Source organism: Talpa occidentalis, unplaced genomic scaffold (assembly GCF_014898055.3).
Source record: "Talpa occidentalis isolate TD23 unplaced genomic scaffold, MPIMG_talOcc4v2.1 talOcc4.17, whole genome shotgun sequence".
NCBI classification, from domain to species: Eukaryota; Metazoa; Chordata; class Mammalia; order Eulipotyphla; family Talpidae; genus Talpa; species Talpa occidentalis.
In genome coordinates this window covers 6,034,269-6,058,772 of record NW_023601754.1, presented here as the reverse complement: position 1 = coordinate 6,058,772, position 24,504 = coordinate 6,034,269, and the positions used below count along the sequence as shown (strand labels likewise).

The following is a 24,504-nucleotide window of genomic DNA, read 5'->3' as shown; positions in this document are numbered from 1 at the left end:
CTTTGTGGCTGCGGTTGGCAAGATGGCGCCGGTGGGGGTGGAGAAGAAGCTGCTGCTGGGGCCCAACGGGCCCGCGGTGGCGGCGGCCGGCGACCTCGCCAGCGAGGAGGAGGAGGGCCAGAGCCTGTGGTGAGCTCGCGCGGCGGCCGGGCCGGGCCGGGCCGGGCCGGGGAGGGGAGGGCGCGGCGGACGGGCAGCTGACCGACCGTCGGACAGACCGCCGGGCGGCGCGGGCGGGTCGGCTCCGGGGCGGCCGCGGCGCTGACCGCTTTGCCGTCGCCCCACAGGTCCTCGATCCTGAGCGAGGTGTCCACGCGCGCCAGGTCCAAGCTGCCGTCGGGCAAGAACATCCTGGTCTTCGGTGAGCGCCGGGGCGGGGCGGGGCGGGGCCCGGGGTGGGCGAAGCGGGCGCCCCTCGCGCCCAACTTCTCTGTCCCCCGCCCCGTGGGGATCCCGCTCGCCGCGCCGGGGAGACGCTGGGGGACGCTGGCCGGACAGCCGGGGCGCGGCCAGCTCCACCTCGCCTGGGTTGGATGCCGCCGCCCGGGAGGGGTGGCCGGTGCAGCCCCATGTCATTTGGCCGCAACACCCGCCTGCCCCTTTCAGCGCCCGACGCTCGGCGCCTCGGCGAGCAGCAGATTGTGGGGGTGCGGAGGGGCCGGAGAATGAGGGTGTGCGGGAGATGTTCCAAGGGACCCTTTGCTCCGTCTTCAGGAGCGGTGCCCCGTCAGAGGTTTTGGGGAGTCCGCAGGGGCACTTCCCACATCTCCCCGTCTTTCATTGCTGGGTGCCCTGGAGCAGCTTCCCTAAGTTCTGTGGCCCCAGTTTCCGCGTACAAATGAGGGAGTTGGAGTAGGTTTATTCAGTCGGCAGACCTAGGCACTGGGACAGCACAAGGTTCTCTGTCTAGTGAGGACAGATGCGTTGGTGATTACACTCGCCGTGTGGGGCACGGGCAGATTATTGTGGGAGCATCACACTTCTTGGTGCTGTTTTGAAAAAGGGTAATTTGGGGATGAGGTGTTTTGAAGGATAAGTGTCAGTGTTTGCAGGAACACAGTGATGACCAGACAGTGCGGGGGTTTAGGAGTTGGCCAGAAGCTCCTTGTGGAAGGTGACTGGTGAGGTCAATTGGGGCAGATTGTGGAAGGCTGAAGAACTGTTGCCTTTTCCTGAAGATCTTTAAGGGTCACCAGATACGTGTTTTAGAAAGAGAACTCTGGCAGCAGAGTGGCAGGTGGTTCAAAATGAGCAGGAACTGAAATCAGGCTGCCAGGCACTCACCACTGTCCAGATGGCATGTGGAAGGCCTGAATAAAGTAGTGGCATTGAGATGGATGGAGAGGAGGCCTTTGATCTGTGGCATGTCTTTCAATTTCCATGTTCTATAATTCCATATTATTAAATCCCAGAGGTGCCTAGTGATGTTTCTTGGTAGTGAGTCTTTCCTGGGGGCGAGGAGGTTGGTAGTTGGGTGGAGGAGGATGAGGAGGTGCTTGATAATTACTAAGATTGTGCTTAAGAGTTTTGCTTTGGTCTCTAATAATTATTTTCCTCAGTTTCTTAGCCTTTAGGATGCTTAGGAAAGAGACGTATGAAGATCAAAAGTGAATAGAGCTCCCATTCTTCACTTTAAACTTTTTAGTTTAAAGTTCTTGGGTTTTTGAGAGATTTAGAGATTTCTTGTTTTTCTTGTGGTAAAAGTTTATTTTGTGAGAAAATAGTTCCACTTTTTACTTTCACTTCTCTGCATGCATCTCTTATAAATTGTAGGTAGCACCATAGACCTGCCCTGTTCTTTTCCTTGTGAGGTAAGGCTAAGTACAGTAGAATGTCATTTTTTTTTTTTATTTTATTTTTTTTATTTTTTTAAACTTTTTTTTTTTTATAGAGGCATGTTTTTATTTATTTATTTATTTGTTCGTTTGTTTCGTTTATACATGCACTGGGTACAGTCAGAAGCGCGGGAGGGTGAGAGAATTCACCAGAGCCAGAGCAGGGAGCAGAGCAGGCAGAAGGACCGAAGTACACGGCTGAGGGGAGCAGCGGGCGGCAGGAGAGGTCTGCGCACCATGTGGGACCCTCCTCTGGTGGCCGGGGAGCAGCCGGGAATCGAACCGGCGCTGCAGAGGCTGCGGGCAGCTTCGCAACCCAGCGCTCAACCGCTGCGCCACCGGGGAGGCCCCAGTAGAATGTCATTTTTGATGAAATTTGCCACCTCTCCCCTCGCCTCCCATACCTGCCTTCCCCCATCCACTTTTACCCCATACTGGCCTCCCCCATCCATTCTTTTAGCAAAGCCTGAGGCAAGACCACAGCAGCGAACTTTGCTTGAAATTCTTAGCTATTCCTTGTCAAGTGAATGTCAAGACTCCCCAGCTTTGCCCAGAATAAACTGTACTTTTTGTCTTCTTACATGTCATATTTGTAGGTGATGATGGTTCAGGTAAAACAACCCTCATGACTAAACTACAAGGAGCTGAACATGGCAAAAAAGGAAGAGGCCTAGAGTATCTCTACCTCAGTGTCCATGATGAGGACAGAGATGGTAAGTGAAGCATTAATCCATGTAAGGGGTGTATGCAGGTCTGATGCCTTGGTTGCCTTCTGTACCATGTCCAGGCATTCTTAATTTTCTGTTTCATTCTCAGAGAATTAGTTACCACGGAAGAGATGAAGTATATGTCTTTTGCAGCACTAACCTATTTCCTTTATAGGGAATCTTAGCAAAAATGGGAAATCAGGCTGTTAACTGTTGCGGTGGGTAGCCCCTACTTAAGGGGAAATGCTAAAAGCGACATTTCGGGTGTATGTAAAGTAGTAAGATAGATGTTTTTAGAAACTTTGCACTTTACTGTGAAGCACTTGGCACACTAATCTGGGCGGCATTGTTACTCTGCCTGGTTCTAGTGGCGAATATGAAATTGGTGAGGTTCAGAGTAGAACAACCTAACAGTTACTCACTGGAGAGTTTCGGTTGAAAAAGGCCAATTGCCTGTGTTTCTTTCAGCAGAGAGAATAGAGGCTCAGAGGTAATAATGTTTTCTTTTAATTCTTCATCTCTACAATCTAGCTAGTTTCTCCCTACAGGGTAGTTAGGATGATTAAAAGCAAAAGATTACACTCTATTAAAGATTAGATGTCATTTTTAAAATCTTTTTTATAAATGACATCATGAGTTGGATTGGAGCAATAGTTTTGGTTACCACTATCCAATAATGCCTCCTTTATAAATTTTTAGGCTTTCTCTTAGATGTTTGGAATAACAAAATAATTATTCGTGCCTAGGTAGAAAAGTTATCTCTGCAAAAGATGAAATATCTTTGTTAAATTACTCTACATTCATTTTCTTTTACCCATTTAAATAGTGAAGATTATGAGGGAGGGTGATTATATAAGGGGACAAATCCCACCACCTCTGTCTCCCATTTCTTTATTGTGAAATGAAGAAAGTGGACCTATGCCTTTTCCAGCATTCTTGTTTTGTTTTTTTTTTAAGATTTATTTATGCATACAAGAACTGGGATGTAAGCCAGAGGTGTGGGGGGTGAGAGGCATCACCAGAGACAGAGTGGGGAGCAGAACAGGTGGATCTACTGAAATACACTGCTGAGAGGAACAGCGGGTAAAGCAAGAGAGGTCTGCTGCGCCATATGGGTCAGCTCCCTGGCTGGACGGGGATTGAACTTGTGCTGCAGTGGCTGGTTATAGCTTGATAGTGCTGTGTCTTTAGCCCCTGCGCCACCAGGAATGCCCCTTTCCAGCATTCTAATTCTGTGCTCTCCAAGATTTGTTTAATAGAGGCCATGGGTAAGGCTCTCCTGTTAAAGCTTGGCGACCTGCACTGTGTCACTGTTAACTTTAATGGTAATCTTAGAACCCTAAGACTTTATTCCTCCTCCTCTTTCTCTTCCCCTGGCTTTCATTGCCATGCTGATCAGTCCCTGAAGGGTGTGAAAGAACAGTAGACTGGTGCTGAGGCCTTTCTCTTCATGTAAGGATAGAGGCATCCATCTAGGTCCACTTGGTGCATGTAGGCCTGAGACTCAGGGGCCACTCACTAGGCTGGGTCTAAAGGACCTCTTGTGTCTGACTCTTTGCTTCCTGTCTTTGTTACATAGCATGTTTATTGTGGAAAGAACTTGGGCTTCAGAGCCAAGCAGAGCTGATTGAGAATCCTGTTGTCATCACTAATTCTAACTAACTAAACCGCCCTGCACCTGAATTTCCTCTTGTAGGACTGGGTAACTGTATCTGTTATGTGACTGAATGAGAAATGGTGTGTGTCAGGTGGAGCTGAGTGCTTAAGGCACAGTGATAGCTCCAGTGTTTTTTTGTTCAAGTACAAACATGGTGTAGATACTTTGAATCTCTGTAGTCACTTCTGCTTCAAGATGGCATAAACATATTTTATGCCAAAACATCATATTAAGCATATTCTGTGCCTTTCAATTAAAGTACATGTTAACTTCTATTTCATATTCTTTAGGGTTGCCTTAAAAACTTCTTGGCTTCTGCATTTATGGGATATTTTTAGGCCGCTTGCTTGCAAGTTCCTCTTTGATGAAAGAGTTGATCTTACCTGTGATTAATTATATATCTTTCAACCCTGGTCATTTTTGTTGTGTACTGTGACTGGGTTATAAAAATAAACTTTACAGCCAGTCACCCAGGTAGAGAAAATAATCTCTAGCTTGTCCTTGGTTGGTGGTGGGATGTGAGATGTCAAAAGAATGGCTGTTTCCAGGATTGGAGACATTTTTTTAATGTGCCATGTGGTGGGTATGATTTCCAGGCACTTTAGTGAGTTACGGGTCGGAAAAGAGGCTCAAAAAAGGAACTGTGCCAGGTGAGGGGCAGGCATTAAAGGCATGGGCTTTGGTTACAGGGTAGTGTTTTGAAGGCATTCATAGAACTCAAAACCACTATCTAAAATGTATTAGAGTTTTGAATAAGTTTTGTGTTAGCGCTTGTATAACTAGAAGTAGATGTCTTATGTTGTTGAAATAAAATCGTGAATATATATTTTTACGGTGTGTTAATGAACTGATTAACATTAAAGGTAGCTAATGAAAGAACACATTTTTGAAGTGTATGTTGGAATTTACTGGGTAAGAATTAATGAAGCATTTTTGGTGGCAGGCATTCTTTAAGGCACTATTACAAAAAAGTTGTCAGAAAAGATGTCTCTAATAGCCAGAGAATGTACTGTCAATGTGGAGTATTGTTTCCCACAGTTTGATCTTCCAGGTGTGGTTTTGGAACGATGTACTTTATTAAATTTCAATATTTGCACATTTGTGTATATGTGTTTTTAACTTTTTATTAGGGAAAACAAAATATAAAAGAAGACTGGTATCATGAATCCCATTGCGTCTGTCACCCACTCTGAAAGGTTACCCCAGTTTCTGGTCAATTTTATTTCCATATACTCTCACTGCACATTGGATTATTTTGAAGCAAATTACATGGATTCATCTGTGAGGAATATAAGCGATGATTTTATCCTGGCATCTCAGTACCAAGGCCCTGTCTCTCTGGTGCCCTTTGTAGCGTGTGAATGTGCCGCTTCACGTGGCTGACACAAGAAGAGCTTGTTTCACCACAGACTCTTGGGCGCAGCTTGCGCCTCCCAGATTGCTGCTATCTTAGGAAAATGCATGATTGACACTGGCACCACTGACTGGTGAACATTTGTAGCTTTTATTAGTATCTTTTGGTTCTTACTGAAAGTCAAAGTGACCTTCACTTTTCACTTCTTGGACATTGCTGGACTCTTTTTAGATTTGGACACTTCATATATGTTATGGTAGTTTAAAAATCTGGATCGTTTACCAGGCACCTTGACCAAGGGTTGCTTTCTGCTGAGTATCTGAGCCCTTTTTTGGGTGATTTCTGTGTTGTACATGGAATTCCATGACCATTGCCTTCAACTTCTTCCTGATGTGACTTTTCTTACAGCTGTGCTAAAGTCACTGTGAGGTAGTAACTCGGCTTTACGTCTTTTCTCAGATCACACACGCTGCAACGTGTGGATTCTGGATGGAGACCTGTACCACAAAGGCCTGTTGAAGTTTGCAGTTTCTGCTGAATCGTTGCCAGAGACCCTGGTCATTTTTGTCGCGGACATGTCTAGACCTTGGACTGTGATGGAATCTCTACAGAAATGGGCTAGTGTTTTACGTGAGCATATTGATAAAATGAAAATTCCACCAGAAGAGATGAGGGAGCTGGAACGGAAATGTAAGTAAAATAGTATTTTCTCCATTGGAGCGTTCACTCATCTATTTGGATGGTTCCAACCAATTTGCTTTTTATGCTGTCAAGAGGCTGCGAAGCTTCCCTTATGGAGTGTTGTTTGTGTTTTGTTTTCACCATTAATCTCAGGGTTGCACTCATAAATTTAGCAGACAAAAAATATTCAAAGCACTGTTTATCTCCAGTCTCACAGTTAAAGGAAATAAATGAATCAGCATTCCTTATTATCTTCATTGGTTCTTTTTAAAATAAGGGTTCTCCTTCATTCCACAACACGTGATCGGTTCTGTGGGTCTTTTTTGCTATTCATTACTGTCTCTGTGCAAAGCTAGCATCAGTGGGTGTGGACACTTCCTGTGGTCTCTATGGCATAATTCCACTGCCCTGGAATTCCATGGAGGCACGCTGGCAGATTTAAAGGAAGCCCCGAAAAAGACAAATCTTTCATCTCCTACCTTAGTTCATTTTGGAGTCCAGCAGATACAATTTTAGTTAGAAATAGAGGTCCTGTTGCAGGCTTGTGGGGTTATTAAGATGAAAGACTATTTTAAGATTGCATACGTCCAAGTCCTTTTGAGAACAAAGATCTTTCAAATTAAAGGAAGTTTGTTTTTGTTTTTTTCCTTAAAGTGGTTTAGAAGCTTCTGTTTCCTTTCCCTTGCTTCTGTGCAGTTACGTCAGCTTCTGTCCACTTGCCAGGGAAATGGGAGGGGCCGGGACGGGAGCTGTGGGGATGGGAGCTGTGGTGGCGGCAGCAGCAGCAGGCTTGGCCTGGTCTGGCTCATTTCCACGGGCTGACATCATTCCCTTTAGTGAGGTGATGAGGACTTCTGGAGCGTGGCACTTGGATCTCACACTTCTTGGCAAAAGAAAATCAGAAATCTTGATGTACTTTTCAAATTAGAGTTTTTTTTCTATCTTCCTGCCCTGACTTCATCTTATACTTGTTTTGCAGTGGCTAAACAAGATAGTTTAGCACCCAGTTCGTGTGTGTGTGTGTGTGCCTGTGTGTGCCTGTGTGTATGTTTTCCTGGGCCACCTGCATGTGTGCTGCAGTGATTGTTATGCAGCTCAGCTCGTCTGTGATCAGCCACTGACCTTTCTAGATAATGCTTCTTTTTCCTCTGAAATAGAGACCCTACAGACAGCTTCTCAGAATAGTTCTCAGACTGATGAGCAGTTTTCTTTCTGCAGTACGTTTAGTGTCATTCCTAGATTAGTGGGTTAAGGCACTGGAGATTTTAGCTTCTGAATCTATTTTCTTAGTCATAACCTTATAAAATTTTGTTAAAACATAAAAGACTGGAACAGTGTGACCCTCCAGCCCTAAATCATATATAGTGTTGTAAACCAGCTTTGCCTCAATAAAAAATAATTTAAAAAAAAAAAAGTAAATTTACTATCTGGAAAAAAATAAAACATAAAAAGAATGTTCGAGCCAAGGATGTTCTTTCCCAGACAGGGAAATCACCTCTCATGCAGCAAGCACTGTTCTAGGCCTTAGGGATACACACGGCGCGCAAGATGCCTGGACTTGTGTTCCTCTGACACACTGAATCTATTTTATCGTTAATGTCTGTGTCACTTCGGATTAGATTGTATGTGACTCAGCCCAGGATAACAGTGGCGTAAGCGAGACCGAGGTGTATTTTCTCCTGTAAGTGAGGTTCAGAGGTCGGCAGGTCAGGCCTAGAGAGCTTCTCTAGGACAGCAGCTCCAAGACCCCGGCTCTTCTCCGCTTCCCGCTCTGTCGTCTCCCGGGGTGTGTTTCTCTCCCCACGACGACTCAGCGCCAGCCTTCACATCCGTGTCCGGCAGCAGGACGCAGGAGAGGCAACGAGGACGGGAGGGTGGATGCCCGTCTTTCTAAGGAGGCTGGGGAGTGTGGTCTGTGTGGCCATATGTTCTGCGTAGCGGGCTCTGTTCCGTTTGGAGGAGGAGGCGGTGGGGGAGACAGCGGGCCGCAGAGCCCTGGGGGTGGCTGGAGCCGAGTCCGGCCTCACACCTCTGGTTCACCAGCTCTCGTTTCTGCTGCTGCTCCCGACGTTGTGCGCTGCTTGCTGGAGCGCTTTTGTTAGTGCTGAGTTTAGGTTACATTTTAATCAAACTGTCGGCCGTCCTGCTGCTCAGTGGCCTCCCACTTTCTAGATTAATTGGGCTCTAGGTATAGTATCGAGTTAGTGAGGGGCCCTCAGCCAGCCTTACTTCCCATCCAGCCCAGTCTCCAGTCTGCTGAATTTGGAAGGGGGCTCCAAAGGGGGCCCCTCTTTCAGGGCTAGACCCCCAGCGGAGTGTCTGAGGGAAGGGCAGAGCAATCCCCGTGCCGCCTGAGGTGCTGCTGTATCTAGGTTAGGCGTGTCTTTTTAGCTTTTTGTCTGTGAACTCCATTGCCTATTTGAAGAAAAAGATAAGGTGCTGTCTGCGGTTTCTGGGGAGGATTACTGAGGCAGGAGGGAAAAGAGGAGGAAGAGGCAACTGCAGTGTGGGCAGAGTACTCCGCTTCCTTCCCATACCCACTCCCCCCTGATGCAGAAGGGGAGCCCGTGGGCCCCGGGGCCTCTGCTGTGACCTGGCCTCCCGAGGGGACACGCTTGACTCTGAGGGGCGCGGTCCTCACTGTTTTGTCTTTCCCTTTCACTAGCCTGTTAGGAACATTTGCTTTCCAACCTGTTTTCCAAAAATGCTGAGCTATTAAAGAAAAACATGGGACTTTTCCTGCTGTTGTTGGACAGCTGTAATTAAGCCAGTCCCTTCAAGAGTGCTTCACCTAACCCGGCACTTCCCAGCCGTCTTCACACTGTGGAACAGGTAGATTCAGGCAGGGTTTATAGCACACTGGGTAATGGAGGCTCCCAGAGCAGACTCCCCACAGTCACGCAGTTCACCTGTAACCTGTTCCAGACTCTGCCGAGCTCACGGTCTTGGAAGCCCTGGTTGAGCGTCTCAGATGATCTTCCCTCGACACTCAAGCCTTTTTGTTTGTCACTGTTTGAAGACTTGTTAAAATGCTTTTAAAGAGAAAATGTGAGAACCTTTGATTTCTTCAGCTCTTACAACAACCGTGCTGAGTTCACCGGGAAGTCTTCCCTCGTTTTGTCCAAAACGCAGTAAAGATCGCGAGTATATTTACATTGGCAGTGAAATTATATGAATGCATTTAATTAAAGAGAAGTTGTAGAGATGAATGTTTTGTCTGTAGAATGAAAGTTACAGCTACACTTTAGAGCTTAGTCAATTGGCTTAACTGTTTGGCCATTATTATAAAAAAGCCAGTGAGCTCCCAGACAATTCTAGAAGCTCATGTAATGATAACCTAAAATCTTTGTAAATTAAAATTCCTTGTTTTAAAATATTTGAAACCTGTTAAACAGGTGAAGAAGAGTGTGTGTACCTGTCTCAGCTGCTTGCACTGTGCAGTGAGCTCGGTGTGAATGAGAGTAACAGGCCTTTTGGCCCTTCACTCCGGCTGGGTGTGGAAGCGTAGAGGAAGATGTGTGCTCCTCTGGCTTTCATCATCATGTCTTGTTCTCTGGCTTGACAGGTGCCCGCGGAAAGGTGTAGGTCTGTGGGCTTTGTGGGCACTTGGCTTAAACAAGGCCATGGACCCACCACTCACCTCGAAGGCCCTCCTGTAGGCGTGCATCCTTGACAGAAGTAGTGACTTTGTGTGCCAGGAAGTGGATGTTGTACCACTGACCTCTTGTGTTAGGCAGGAACAGGCCTGTGAGCACTGAGTCTGTGACTCAGGAGCCCGTAAAGAGAAGACTAAACCCTCAAGAGTGAGGATGATGAGGAAATACGGATGACGCAGGGCATGTCCAGCGCCATGCCTTAGTGCTGACGCACCTCAGCATGGTGTAAGAATTCAGGTGGTTTTCTAGTGAGGACTCTTTTATTTTTTATTTATTTATTTTTTAAAAGACTTTATTTATTTATACAAGCGCTGGGTACAGTCAGAAGCACGGGAGGGTGAGAGAATTCACCAGAGCCAGAGCAGGGAGCAGAACAGGCAGATGGACTGAAGACACTGCTGAGGGGAGCAGCGGGCTGCAGGAGAGGTCTGCGCACCATGTGGGACCCTCGCCGGCAGTCGGGTATTGAACCGGCGCTGCAGAGGCTGCGGGCAGCTTCACAGCCCAGCGCTCAACCGCTGCGCCACCAGGGGAGGCCCTAGTGAGGACTCTTGAGGAGTTTTAGAAGTTACAGCTTTCTAGTAACTTCTGTGACATAACAGTCCTACCATTCTGATATTTTGAAAATGGAAGCTATATGAGTGGCTTTTTTCATGGTAGAAACTATTTCAGTATTTCAACCTTAGATGTTTTTAAAAAACTTTAAGAATTGGATGCGGTTGAAGCTGTACAGGAAAAGGTCTTTGCTGCTCTGAAGTTACACTGCTCAGACAGATGTCAGGCTTGGTGCTTTGCAGCAGCCCTTGTGTCATGGTAGGCTATGGCTGGGAAGGTTGTGCTTATTGCTACCTTTTCCAGTTTTCTAAAGCTGGCATGTATGTTTTTATTTGCGTGCATGTGTAATTTTCCCTCTTCTTCTGTAGTTATGAAAGATTTTCAAGACTATATCGAACCTGAAGAAAGTTGTCAAGGTTCCCCACAGAGAAGAGGGCCTCTGACTTCAGGAGCTGATGAAGAAAATGTTGCCCTGCCTCTCGGCGACAACGTGCTGACTCATAACCTGGGGATCCCTGTGTTGGTGGTGTGTACCAAGGTGCGTGCCGGGGCCTTGGCAGCATGGCTGGGTTTGGCTAGTGGAAACCACCATCTGAAAGAAAGTTTCAGGAGCTTTGATGAACTTTTTAAAATTTAATTTTTTTTTCTCAAAGATTTATTTATTCATGCATACAAGAACTGGGGTATAGGCCAGTGGTGCAGGGTGTGAGAGGATTCACCAGAGACAATGGGGAGCAGAATAGATGGATCTACTGAAATATACTGCTGAGGGGAGCAGCTGGCGAGATAGGAAAGGTCTGCTGCACCATCTGGCCTACACCCCTATTCTTGTATGCATAAATAAATAAATCTCTCTTCTTTTTTTTTAAGACTTGAAACTCATGTCTCTTACAAAAGGGAAAAAAAAAAAAAAACCTTTAAAAACACTTTGGGCTTGAGAAGCACTTTATTCCTGGGTTGTCCAACTCCAAGGTGCCCCTTTGCTGCCTGTTCTGAGTACGGAGTTTGCGGAAGCAGCCACGGCCGGTGGACCTGTTTCCTGATGGGGCAGTGTTTGAGGTGATCAGGCCCATCATCAGATGACAGATCAGGATGCCAAGACCAGAGGAAGGATGGCAGTCTCCCGCTGCCGCTCACTCTCTTTAGTTATGTTTAGCCTTTGACTATAGCTTTCGACTTTGGAGCTGTGATACTTTATTTTTGAAAAAGATGCTGTTTCCATCCTCAGCAGGCAGAGGTGCAAAGATGACTCGTTTCTCTTCTCTCCCCTGCAGTGCGACGCGGTGAGCATCCTGGAGAAGGAGCACGACTACCGGGATGAGCACTTCGACTTCATCCAGTCACACCTCCGGAGGTTCTGCCTGCAGTGTATCCTTGGGGTACTGTGTGGGGTCCTGGGTCATGGGCTCCCCTCTCTTTGTGCTAATCCAGGCTTCCTTCCACGTGGGGCATCTTCAGTGAGGTAAAGCACTTCCTGAATCCAGGAGAACCTTCTACCAGGGAGAAATTGTCTGCATCTTTTTTCTAGTTTTATGTTTTACTTCATTGCCCTTTGAGACTTATCGGCATGCCTGTCTTGGATCATTTTAATTTTTTAATGCTGTGTCTTTGCTTGGCTTTTGTATTAAAAAGAAATTTGATAGGTGGTCATTTTATTTATGATAATTTTATCCTATATTAGAAATCTTAAACTTTGCATTTTTACAGAAAAGATTACCCAGTACAGGTATGTTTTAGATGCTACAAGTGTTTCCCATATGTTTGTATTTTGTGCTAGTCATGAGAGAGATGCTGTGTCAGAGGTGTCTTGAGTGGTTTCTGCAAAAATCCAATAGCAACTGATGCCAGAGTCTCACGCCCTGCAGTGGGGGTGATGGGATGGGTTCCTCCCCCTTTCTTGCAGCTCTTTAGCTTGTCTAACCCAGTGAGTGCCACGGGTACATGCAGTTGTCCACCTCTTCTACAGGGTATGTTTAATGATACACTGGGTCATGTGAGCACCTGCCTGGGTAGAAATCTACTGTGGCGATCCCGAGTGTGTTTTCCTGGCAAGCTTCAGAGCCATTAACGTGTCCTCTTGGGAAGTAGCCTGATGGGCCAGAAGACAGCAGTTAAGAATGAACTGCACGGCCCACTGGTATCAACACGCCTTATGCTTTTGACCTGACTCATCTGCTATTACCTTTTCAGATTTAGATCTTTAACACGTTCTGTTCATATATTGATCAAAAGCTGATCAACCTGTGTGTAATATTTCGAGGATTATGCTCGTATGTGTTTGTTTTTGTCTCCTGCAGTGAATTGGTTTTCCTTAAGCATGCTGATTAGATGGAGCTGCCTTGATTTACACATCAGTGAAGGAAGAGAAAAACCTCGATTTGTTGTATAAGTACATTGTTCATAAAACATACGGTTTCCACTTTACCACACCTGCCTTAGTTGTGGAAAAGGATGCAGTTTTTATGTAAGTTTTTATAGTGGATGCTTTCAAACTCTTTTCTTTATATTTAGAGTACATTGCTTTTTACATTTTATCTTTCCAAATATGGACCTGCCTCTCATCTGGCCAGCTTTCTCTTGCCTTGTAGCAAAGTACTTAGGCTAGACCTCATAAGTGATGGATGCACCCAGCTTTCCCTCGTTGCTCCTTTCCAGATTACTTGTCATCTTCAGTTGAGGGAAGTGGGTGGGGGGTCAGGGGTGCCGCCTTTCTTCATTGAGAGGAAGTGGCCAGAACTTCAGCTGGCCATCTTTGCCACTTACAGTCAAGCTGGTAGAGGACTGGCTGGGGGAGGGAGTTGAAATGTAGGGAATTGTGCTTTGGGGGTCTTTAATGTCTTCTGCTGAAGCGTGTGGTTTCTCTGCCCACTGCAGTGGCGGTTGCAGCCACCCTCGCTGGCACCCCTTTCTGCAGGGCTTCGGCTGTACTGAATGTTGTGTGTCTAGCATTTCACATTTTGGGCTTCTCTGGAGTTGACTATCCTGGATAGAGACTTGGGTACTTGCTTGCCCATCTTTCTCACTAGAGAAAGGTGAGTGTTGGGGACGCACAAAGAAGTGATGTGGTCTCTTAGAAGGCTTAGGAAGTAGACTGCTCTTTAGGCTTAGCCTCCTGATTTACAAGAGAATTGCAGTTGTTCATTCACCAAATACTAAGCCTACTTCCAGGTGCCCAAGTTCCATGCTGAGGACACGATCACTGAGATTTGATCACTGCGCGTGGCACTGTAGGGGACACGTACAGCTGAGTGGGAGGGCACTAATGGGGTGGTAGAGGCAGTGTGGCAGGGAAGGCCAGGGTGGTGGTGTGGGAAGGATGAATGGTATATACCAGGCGGAAGGAATGGAGGGGCAGAAGGGACAGTCTCTAAGAAGCCTAAAAGGGTGAAACCTGGACCTTAGAGTGATTTTAGAGGATCCTCGATGAGAGCAGTGGGCACACACTCAGAGTGGTGTGTTTTGGAGCTCAGCCAGCGCTCAGATCACATGTGATCCTGAGAAGCAATAGCAGCAAGGAGACAGCTGGGATGGTGCTGGTCTAAACAGAAGCACCTCACAGCTTCTGAAGCCTGCAGGGGTCACAGTGTTACCTTCTTACCCTATCCCTGTTGCCTTTGCTCCTTTGTTCGTTGCCTATTTGGGACCTGGTGAAGTACGCAGAGCCATTTAGATAGTGCAAGAGTTGGATGGAGAATGACAGGCTTAGGAGAAACAATGGACATCTACTAGAGCTTCTGGAGTTCAAAAGTATGTCACATAGGCCGTTTTACCGTTGGTCCTTTAGAAGATTCCATGGGAGCCACAGGCTGCAGGTTAACTTAATGGAACCTAGGTGCCATTGTGCCCTGTGAGGTCGAGCTGGAGAGCACCCCTGTAGGAGCTTCAGGGACTCCTGTCCCTTGGGTTTGGGACCTTGATGCCGCTTGGTTCCAGTGTTCCTCTTCCCACACCAGCAGAATTACTGAGCCAATCATCAAGCAAAATATTAACAGAAAGAAGTCATTTCAGAGAAAGAGCCCGCAGGAGGGGTTCCCCCATGCCAAACCCAAAAGAAATGGTCCCATCTTGAGCTCTCTCTGTGCTGCTCTCTGCATTCTCTGTTGTCAGAATAGAGCCCTCTTGCATCTGTACTCTCCTGGGCTGAGTTGTGGAAAGCTTTGGACACTCCCTGTGGGTCAGCATGTGTAACCAGTAAGACCTCATACTGGCTTCTTACTCCTTGAGCCCCGTGAGTGCAGTATGAATCAGGGCCTGCGATGTCAGTCTGATGGGTTCATCGTGCAGTAGGTTGCAGCATCTCCGCCAGCCCCAGCAACCACAGACCCCAGCCTGTGGGCAGGGATCTCACCCAGGAGCCCTCTCAAGCCCGGAGCGTGCTCTGAGTGTGCTGTAAAGCAATCTTAGCGCAAGCGAGTCAGTCTCTGTCTCCTTGCCTTCAGACCTGCAGGCTGGGACAATGAAAAGAAAATAGCTATTTTACATGAAAATTTCACAACCGTGAAGCCAGAAGATACGTATGAAGACTTTATTGTGAAGCCTCCTGTGAGAAAGGTACCTGGATCATTCTAGAATTGTAGGGTGTGTGTGTGTGTAACAAGTGTGTGGGGGGGAAACTTTGTGTAAATATAATTTACACATTAAATTATTTGGGGGGGGAGGGGTGAATAATTCAGAGGCCTTTATAAAAAGTCTTTCAATGGCTTCTGGTGCTACAGGAATGGCTCTGCGTGCTGGGGCGTGAGGAGTGGTAATGGAGCGCCCATAGCAGGTTGGGGTGGAGTTTCCCATGTAAGTCCTGATGGTGCTGCTGCCTCTGGGTTACTGTTAGTAGATCCCCTTCCTCCTGTGATCTCCTGGAGACCCTGATGCGGGAGGTGTTTAGAACTTGCCTTGACGCTGGGCCACATGTCAAGGTTGATCTTGGAAGAAAGCACAGCTCAGCAGTCTCAGCAGCTACCACCTGCCCCAGATTCATGTTGAGACCTATGTGCCCAAGATTCTTTGAATCTCAATTTTGTTAGCATTCTGGGTTTCTTGACCTGTCACCACAAACAAGTGTGTGGCTTCACTTCACAGCTGGTCCACGACAAGGAGTTGGCGGCAGAGGATGAACAGGTGTTCCTAATGAAACAACAGGTAAGAACACCTATGAGGCCAGAGCAGCAGACTCCTGCGGAAGTGTCAGTTCCCTGGGGCAGATTGGGGGTATCATAAAGAGCTCACAGCATCAAAAGGTTTGCGGCCAGCTTTCTCTCTCGTTCCTTCCCATTTCTAGGATTGGTAGGGTAGGGATTACACTCCCTTCCTCCGAGAGTCCCGCCTGACTTGCAGATCCTCCTGCAGGGATTAGTATTTTTTTAAGTACAGTACCCCTTTCTCTGGAAAGGTCAGTTTTCTAGCATAATTATTCCTGCGTTGACAGTTTACTAAGTGCCCTGACCTCCCTTCCATTATTTCACTTAGTCCCATACAGGGCTGTGTGGGATTAAGTGATGGCGGGTGAGCTGCCACACTTACCTTGTGAGTGAGGAAAGTAACTTCCCAAGCTGACAGCTCAGAATGCAAATCCAGTCTCACCTTTCTGTTTCACTCCAGCTGTTGCCCATGTCATGGGTGTGCCTGATGGCGCAGGCAGGCCAGCAGGGGGTGTTGATGGTGCTTTTGCCAACTGTTCCTCCTTCTGTGCTCTTCTTGCTTCCTTGGCTTCAAAACTGGTTATTTGGAGGATTGTTTTTTCACCATATACCAAACTTCACATACAACTATTTCACACTTAGAGTGTAAAATCTATGGCTTGATTGTAAATGGTGCCCTCTAGTGGAATACTTGGGAGGAAGTGTTTCTCCAGAGCTCAGTGCATTCTGCAGGCCTTGGTTAATGGCCAGTGTGTCCCTCTCTTTGCAGTCATCCCTTGCCAAGCAGCCAGCCACGCCCACGAGAGCCTCCGTGAGTACCTAAAACTAAACAGGGTCAAGGCCCAGTGTCTTCAAACTCTATGCAGTTATTTGTGAGAGCTTATGTTTGTGTGGACTTTGTATTTTGGTGTCCCTAAAGGGCCAGGGCCAGGAACATAGTAGGAACTCGGCCACTGCCTGATGCAGGAACACAGCTCTGGGAATGAGTAAGAGCAGGCTTTGTTGTCTGGATGTCCCTTCTTGCAGGAGGAACAGGTCTAGAAAGGGCCTGAGCTGGAAGCAGACTCCCGGGCCTGTGCCTTCTCCCTAGACTTGCAGACGCATGTCTCCATTTTTGGGATTTGTATTTTTTGTTCTTCTTATGCCTATGTGTGACTTGGGTTGGTTTTGGATTTAGGAATCCCCTGCAAGAGGACCCTCTGGCTCTCCAAGAACCCAGGGCCGGGGAGGACCAGCCAGCGTACCTAGCGCCTCTCCTGGCACGTCCGTGAAGAAGCCAGACCCAAACATCAAAAGTACGTATTGTGTCTCTTTGGAGGATGACTGAGCTAGTTCTAGACTTCACCCGTGGGGGCTGGGTAGCTGCATTAGAGGGTTGAGGCCCAAGGAGCCCGTCTTTTCTCGTCCCCAGGGAGCTGCTTCCCACTTCCCGCACTCGGGGAGGGGCCTCGTGCCTGGCAGAGCCAGAGGCTTACTCTTCCTTTGGAGTCTGCATCTCCCACCTTCCCACCTTGCTTTGTGTATCCAGGCTGCAGAGGCCTGCAGGGAGGAATACATAACAAGTCATTTTCAAGTGTGTACATTGCATCCTTAATTTTATTTCTCATTCCATATTTATTTCCATTTATGAAGTATGCCATTTCCCCCTTACTTCTCCTGTCAAGTGCAGTGACTTACTGCTTTTAGTAGCCCTTACTCCAGTGACTTAGCATCACTCCAAGGTGTTGCCTGCAATAAAAGCCTCAAGATAAAATGTTATTTAATTCTTGCATGCTTGATGGGTATCTTGTATCAAGAATGAGAGCTTTTCACAACAGCTTTGGAGAGTTAAGGACTTAGAAAATTTTGGAAAATACTGCCTCGTGGACAAGGAAATGATGTGGCGCATGGGTATTGCTCTGTCTCCCAGCAGGTGGCACATATAAACAGGTGCCCGCTTAGTCATGTGGGAATGCATAAGAATCATGGCAAATAAATGTGCTTAGTATGCGAGCAAGGTGATAGCCACAAATGGATAGTTCCCAGCTGAATAGGATGTCTTTTTGTTTTAAGTCATATGTTTATGTGATGCTTTGTTCTTAATGTTTCCTTAGATAACGCAGCAAGTGAAGGGGTGTTGGCCAGCTTCTTCAACAGTCTGTTGAGTAAAAAAACAGGGTCTCCTGGAAGTCCTGGTGCTGGTGGGGTGCAGAGCACAGCCAAAAAGTCAGGTACTGAAGGGCCCTCGAAGACCTGTGACCCCTCTGGTTGAGCGGTGGAAGGTGGGGCAGCGGACGGTAGTGTCGCCTTTCACTTGACCTGCAGATCCTCTTCATTTTGAGCAGCCAAGCAAGGAAGCCAGTCTTCACTTTACGCTGCACTACGGTGGATTCAGGCACGTTCCCCTTGTGGGATGTGACTGTCGGTTGAGTTGAGATAGAGCCAGAACCAAAAACATGGCCCCGCTGTAGAAGCTCCCAGTTGGTGCTTATGGTCTGCGGTGTGCCATCACACTATTTATTCTATAATGTTCTGTGATGCTTTGCATGGGTTTTTGTGCCCAGACTCCATTGCCCCTAGTCTTATCATGGGTTGGAGCCTCTGAACCCTCACTGTCTCTCTGGAGGGTCGTCATTTCTTCCTCCATGAGGCTCCCTCGTCACACACACACTGCTCTGGCGGCCTGCCCACATGTCTTCCCCCGTGGGCTAGGAGGGCAAGTGTGTACACATTCTTTGGGAATTATACGTTTTCCTGGAAACTTGAGGCCATTTTAGAAGCATCTTTGCTTTTAATTTTCCATTGGTCATAAGGTCTGTTAATATACCATTTTCCCTAGTTGGTGTTTGCAAATTAAAGGTGACCCTTAGGAGACCCTTCTACCCTCAATGCAGCCTTGACTTTGAGTTTTTAGAGACTCGGAGTCTGGTCTAGTGACCCAGGCTGTCAACTGGTATTTTCTGCAAGAATAGGGATCATTTCTAGGCCCTAGTTAATATCAGACAATAAAAAAAAAAAAATAAGAGCTCCGATTGTGCAAGACTGAGATGTGTGGCCTTGGTCTTACGTTCCTCACAAAACAGTGTGAGGCCTTGGTCTTACGTTCCTCACAAAACAGTGTCTCCACGCTATCCATGTGAGCCAGTCTAGAATAATTAGAAACAAAACCTATAAACACTCACTATTCTGAGACATAGAAAGAAGTTTGCTGCATTCCCCAAATTAAAATACAGACCTCACCACCTCTCCCCAACTCTCTGAAAGTAGACTGCTTCTATTTGGTATGATTTGGTAAGTTATTTTGGGGGTCTGGGAATACTCAGAATTTTTTTTCACTGTAAATGAATGGTAATAACGTTCCCAGACTCAAAAGATAACCTACCAGATCATCTCAAATGGGAACAGTCTGTTAGTGGGGAAATTGCTGCCACTACTGAAAGATGGTGATGCTGGTATAGAGTTGGGTTTGGGTAGTGAGAAGTTTCACTCAGCCCTGTGTTTGGCACAGGGGCATCCCCAGGCAGAGGGCAGTCATATGGCTGTAGGGACACAGACCTCTCGTGTTTGGAGTTTAGAAGAGCTGGTTTAAGGTCTGTTTCCTCCTAATCATTACAATAAGAAAGAGTCTCCTTTATTTTTTTAATTTTTTAAATATTTATTCATTTTATACAAGAACCGGGGTACAGGCCAGATGCGCAGGAGGGTGAGAGGATTCACGAGAGACAGAGTGCGGAACAGAACAGGCAGACTGATGAAATACACTGCTGAGGGGGAGCAGTGGGCGCGACCGGAGAGGTCTGCCACACTGTGTGCCACCCTTACTGGCTGGCGGGGATCGAACCGGTGCTGCAGAGGCTGCGGACAGCTTTACAGCGCAGCGCTCAACCGCCTGCACCACCAGGGGACACCTATCTCCTTAATTTTATTGAGATTATTCTCATCACAAGTGATTACAGAAGTCGGTATTTTAAATGTTCCAAGTTCTTACCTGTTCCCTCATAACTACTGCTCTTTCCTTTTTTTTTTCTTTAAGGACAAAAGACTGTGTTGACAAATGTTCAGGAAGAATTGGATAGAATGACTCGAAAACCAGACTCCATGGTAACAAACTCTTCAACAGAAAATGAAGCCTGATCCTCCTTAAAAAGTGCATATGTAAAATGACCAAATAATTATGTATATTGATCTGCTAAGACCAGGATTTTTCTGATATGGCACATGCACATGCTATCAGTTTTTTGGGGCAGGGGAGATGAACTTAAAAAAAAAAAACAAACTACTGCATTGGCTTGTCCGAGTGTGAAATGCACATTTAGGAAGGTTACGTGTCAGACCCCTTTGTTAAGAATCACCCTTGGACTCTCGGGCATGTGGCTGTCTTGTGGGAAGCAAGTGCCACTGGGCTTTTTCTGCAGGGCCGGGTAGATGGACAGAAAGAGGGCCCGTTTCTTTCAGGGTGGAGCGAATGAGACCAGGCGATCGTGGCGGTTAGCCTGACCAGTCGTGTGTTAGCAAATTCACTTGTTCTCGGGAAGCAGATTAAGTAGCAAAAAGTTCAGGAAAGAGAACGACTAAAAGGAGGAATGAGAGAAGAGGTGGTGGGAAAGCTGAGCGTTGGCGGACGTGGAGGAAAGAAGAGGTGAGAAGTGTTGCTGACTCCTGTGTGTTCAGCGGAAGTCAGTCGTTTTTAGAGGCATTTCAAACTAAACACTAAGAATTACAGAAATAAGACTTCTTCTGAATGCATCTGTAGCTTTCGAAAGATCTGTTACGTGGGGAGTGCCTGAGTCAGGTGGAGGTGACATGGGTGGAGAAGATGGCAGCTGCCCAGGACTCATGACCTTGGCCCAGGCCATGTCCTTAGGTGAGGGGCAGGCCTCGCGTCATGTGCCTCGTGGGCAGACAGTCACTGTGCGGGATGTTTTAAGTCAGCAGTTACAAAATTAGTTTACTTTGAATTGTGTCTAAATAGCTCCTGCTTTGTTTTTTTTTAAATTAAACAACTTTTTTTTACTACCACAAACCAGCCTACTAATAGCGAATGGTGACCAACCTCTCATTTTACCATAATGCAATGTGCTACGCAAAGGTTGAGGGGGTGGTTTAATTTAATTGCACTCCGATTAATTGGCTTGCACCAGTCCCTGCCTTACGGTCTGTGGAAACCTTCACAGGGTCCCCTTGATGCGAAGGGTCTTGTCCTAGCTCCCCAGTCTGATCAGTGCTATCAGATAGACAAATCAGTGTGAATGTTTTATATTGAAAATGGAAATGACACATTTCTCTTGTTTTGTGTTTTTCATAAAATGTAGCATTTTTTTCTTAAGGAAATAAGAGTTCCAGGTGTCTCCATTAAAGGCGGCAAATTCATGCACATTGTCATGTCACACCACCGTTCCAGAAGTTACTTCTGTGGATTTGAAATGGCACTTTTAGTTTTATACATGACACAGAACATTTAAATGCAAAAACACTACCATGAATTTAATGTATGAAACATTTGTTGTCAAACCAAGGGAAAACCACCATTCACTTATGTGGAGTTTACTTTTTTATACGAATGTATGTTGTACTGTGTCTAAGAATAATTTCCCTGGCGTCGTTACTTTTACATACCAGATCTGACTGACCACTAACATAATGCTGGGCATGACTTCATACCTATGTTACCAGACTGTAAGACAGTCTGGAATTGCTTTTTTTTGTAAAGGTCAAACACTGTTAAAGAGAAAGCTGAGTATATACTTACCTTTCTGACACATACAAAAACATGTTTCTTGTGCCAGTTTTATTATTGAAGATATACTTCCCCTGCTTTTGAAGTTTTTTGTTTTTGTTTTTGTTAAATGTATTGTGGCTTCCAGTAACCAGTGTCCAGGTAATGACAGTAAACTGACTGTGGAATGATGGCGTAGCGACCAAGAGATGCCAGACAGCTGTGGCTATGCCAGTGGTGGGGTCAATTGCTCCCTCTTTACTAATGCAGGGGGCAAAATAAGTGACTGCACAAACAAGGTAAAACTCTTGGAAAGGCACATGCGTAAGAGGGATACAGTGCGATGTTAAATTTTATTGTGAAATTTTACTTTTGGTTTCTTTTTCATCGTTTAAACTGATAAGCACTTTTTGTGTTAATATAAAATGTTCTAAAATCGATGAAATGCTAAAAACATTTGTCTTATGAAGGAAGAGTTCTTAGAAGATCGCTTTCACTTTCTCATGACAATTGGATGCTCTTAGTAGCGGAAGAATCTGATGTATAGTGTCATTTGCTCAGTGGTTGCCAAAGTCTACCAACTTTGGGGGAGCTGCAGGGTTCTCTTTTGGGGGTGGGAGGAGGGGAGATCTTTTTTTGTTTCTGGGGGGTTTTCAAGCATTGGAACCAAAGGCCAACCAATGAACAGCCTTTACTTTTCAAAGTAAAATTCATTTTATTTGCAGAATACACTTATATGGCAGACTGTTAAAGACAATTTTGTGACTCTGTATACATTATGGTGGTTGCATCCGCTGTTTGTCTTTAAAATGGGAAAATCAAAGAAGCCCAACCTTGAAGATGGGCCTCAAAGAAGGCCCTGAATTGGTCTTTCCTAAAAATGCAACGGGTATGCTGCTAGAATTATTTAATTTTGTTTGCACTTTGTTTTTGATTGGCATTTTAAAATCAGTATTTAAACTGAAGATACTGTGTTTTATTAGCTTAACAAATTGAAAGTGACTGCTCTGTACATCATGACCTTAGCAATGTTGATGCTGTAGGTGAAAACTCACTGTTGTCTCTCTACTAAGTTTATTGGTGTTTTTAACTTAAAATGAGGACTGCAGGTTATTCCCCCACCAGCCTTAGTCCAGGGGTGTGGCTCGATCTGGACATAGTATGCAGTCATGTGGAACCTTGCTTTCTAGTGCTGGAAAAGAAGATGTCTCTAATTACTGGCTTCAATAAACATGAATCCAGACTGCTTATAATTTTTGGTGAGTTTCTTTATATCATCGCACTACAGATACATTGAATTGTCTGCTAATCAGGGGGTAGCAGACCGTACAGCTAACAATGTATATACCTTTCTCACTTGAAATGACTAGAAGTTCTGATAAAGAAAAAACATTTGTGTGTGTGTGTGTGTGTGTGACTTAAAACAACAGATTTATTCTCTCATTGTTCTGGAGGCTAGAAATTAATTGGGAGTCAAGGTGTCGGCAGAGTTGGTTACTTCTGGGGGCTGTGAACCAGAGTGTTCCCTTGCTCTTCGTTGTCTTCCTTCTGGTGCATACTAGAAATCCTTGGCATTCTGGGGCTCGCTCACCACTCGTCACTCAGGTCTGCCTCTGCCATCACACAATTTTTTCCTTGTGTGTCCATGAGTCTCCACATCTTTCCGTTTCTGTAAGGGCCCTAGTCATTGTATCTAGGGCCCATACGAGTCCAGTGGCCTCTTGACTACATCTGCACAGGCTGCGTTTCCTCACAGGTATGGAGTTGGGGCTTCAACAGATCTTTGGTATGGTCGGGACATGGGGATATCGCCTCACACTCTTCTGGGTTCATCTCGTCCTGGGGCATCTGGCATTTGTTCACCGTCTTTGTCCAGTGCTCATGTATTCAGTGGGCAAAAAAAAATCAGAAAGCCTATTTTGAGGAATGAATTTCCAAGCTGTGGGCAAAGGGCAGTGGGCTTGTGAGTCGTCCGACATATTTCCTGCCTCTTAGATGAATTTTTAATGGTCAGAATTGGGCTAAGTGATTTTTTAAAATTGTTTAATCACCATAAGAGTACCGTATTCTGCACACCTGTCAGCAATTGTACAAATTATTGGTAATATTTGTACAAATATTCTACAAATTAGTAATATTTTACCTTAAAGTTGAGTTTAGGAGGTTTGGTGAACAAATACTTCTTATTTGATGATACCTGCAATAACATTGTAATAGCAAATACATTACCTTCTCTAGACGTTTTACATAACCTGATTTAATCTTCCCAACAATGCTGTGAGGCAGGTATGCTATGATCCTGCCTTGGTTTCCAGATGAGAAAACTAAGGCACAGATAGACTAGAATTTGGTCAGAGCCAGAATTTAAACCCAGGCAGGTTTGCCCCAGTCCTGGTGCTCTGCTGGTATTCATTGCGTGTGTTTAAAGCAGTTGGGGAAAGTTGTTCAAGTGAGTCTTTTTATCTGTGGGCCTAATAAGATATGTGTTGCTTGTTCTGCCTTTCTCCCTTTCCATCCTGAGTGGAGGAGTTTTGTTGTTTTTTTTAAAAGATTTATTTATGCATACAGGAACTGGGGTACAGGCCAGAGGTGCAGGGGGGTGAGAGGATTCACCAGAGACAGTGGGGAACAGAACAGGCGGATTGACTGAAATACACTGCTGAGGGGAGCAGCGGGCGCATCAGGAGAGGTCTGCTGCGCCATGGGGGTCTCCTTCCTGGCTGGGGATCGAACTCATCCTGCAGTGGCTGCAGACAGCTCCATAGGCTGCTGCGTCTTAGCGCCACCAGGGAGGCTGGAGGAGTCATTCTTGTTAGGGGAGCCAAAGTAGCAGAGTTGGTTCCTAGTGGGAGCATATACGCTACAGGGGCAGGAGGGGTCAGAGTGCCTTGCTACAGGGGCAGGAGGGGTCAGAGTGCCTTGCTACAGGGGCAGGAGGGGTCAGAGTGCCTTGCTGAGAGAGGCTCGTGGAGGTGTCTGCCACTCCCCATCTTAGCGGCGCCTTTTCCTCTTTAGGCATCCAAAGTTTTGAGGATCACCTGTGTGGCAAGGGCCCCTGGTAGGCCCTGACTTACCTGTGCAAATGTCCTGATGTGTGTAGGAGGCCCACTCGCGTGTTGTCTGCGTAGGGGCCCTCACTGCTGGGTCACTCTGGAAACCCTCTCCTACCTATTCTGGATTTTGAGCAGCACAGAGGGCAGCTGGGATCTTGGGCATAGTGTGGACTCTA

General features: G+C 46.2%; 1 protein-coding gene across 2 annotated transcripts; it reads left to right on the top strand.

The window, feature by feature from the left end:
- Nucleotides 1-22,553, top strand: DYNC1LI2 (dynein cytoplasmic 1 light intermediate chain 2). 2 transcript variants are annotated; one of them, XM_037515821.2, is made up of 13 exons: nucleotides 1-129; nucleotides 288-361; nucleotides 2,432-2,548; nucleotides 6,013-6,243; nucleotides 10,814-10,983; nucleotides 11,720-11,813; nucleotides 12,774-12,909; nucleotides 14,885-14,996; nucleotides 15,522-15,581; nucleotides 16,350-16,391; nucleotides 16,758-16,875; nucleotides 17,674-17,790; nucleotides 19,593-22,553. In XM_037515821.2, the coding sequence occupies exons 1-13, from the start codon at nucleotides 23-25 to the stop codon at nucleotides 19,691-19,693; spliced, it is 1,479 nt and encodes a 492-aa protein (XP_037371718.1). In that variant the 5' UTR covers nucleotides 1-22; the 3' UTR covers nucleotides 19,694-22,553. The 2 variants fall into 2 exon arrangements, with proteins under 2 accessions (XP_037371718.1, XP_037371719.1); XM_037515822.2 differs by lacking the exon at nucleotides 16,350-16,391 and having other exon boundaries at nucleotides 7-129.
- The last annotated feature ends 1,951 nt before the right edge of the window (nucleotides 22,554-24,504 follow it).

Excerpts from the sequence above, each read along its gene's own strand:
- DYNC1LI2 (XM_037515821.2), top strand. The coding sequence starts at position 23 with ATGGCGCCGGTGGGGGTGGAGAAGAAGCTGCTGCTGGGGCCCAACGGG. Across the intron at positions 12,910-14,884 it reads GAAAAGGATGCAGTTTTTAT|ACCTGCAGGCTGGGACAATG; the intron begins GTAAGTTTTTAT and ends CCTTGCCTTCAG. Across the intron at positions 17,791-19,592 it reads GAGCACAGCCAAAAAGTCAG|GACAAAAGACTGTGTTGACA; the intron begins GTACTGAAGGGC and ends TTTTTCTTTAAG.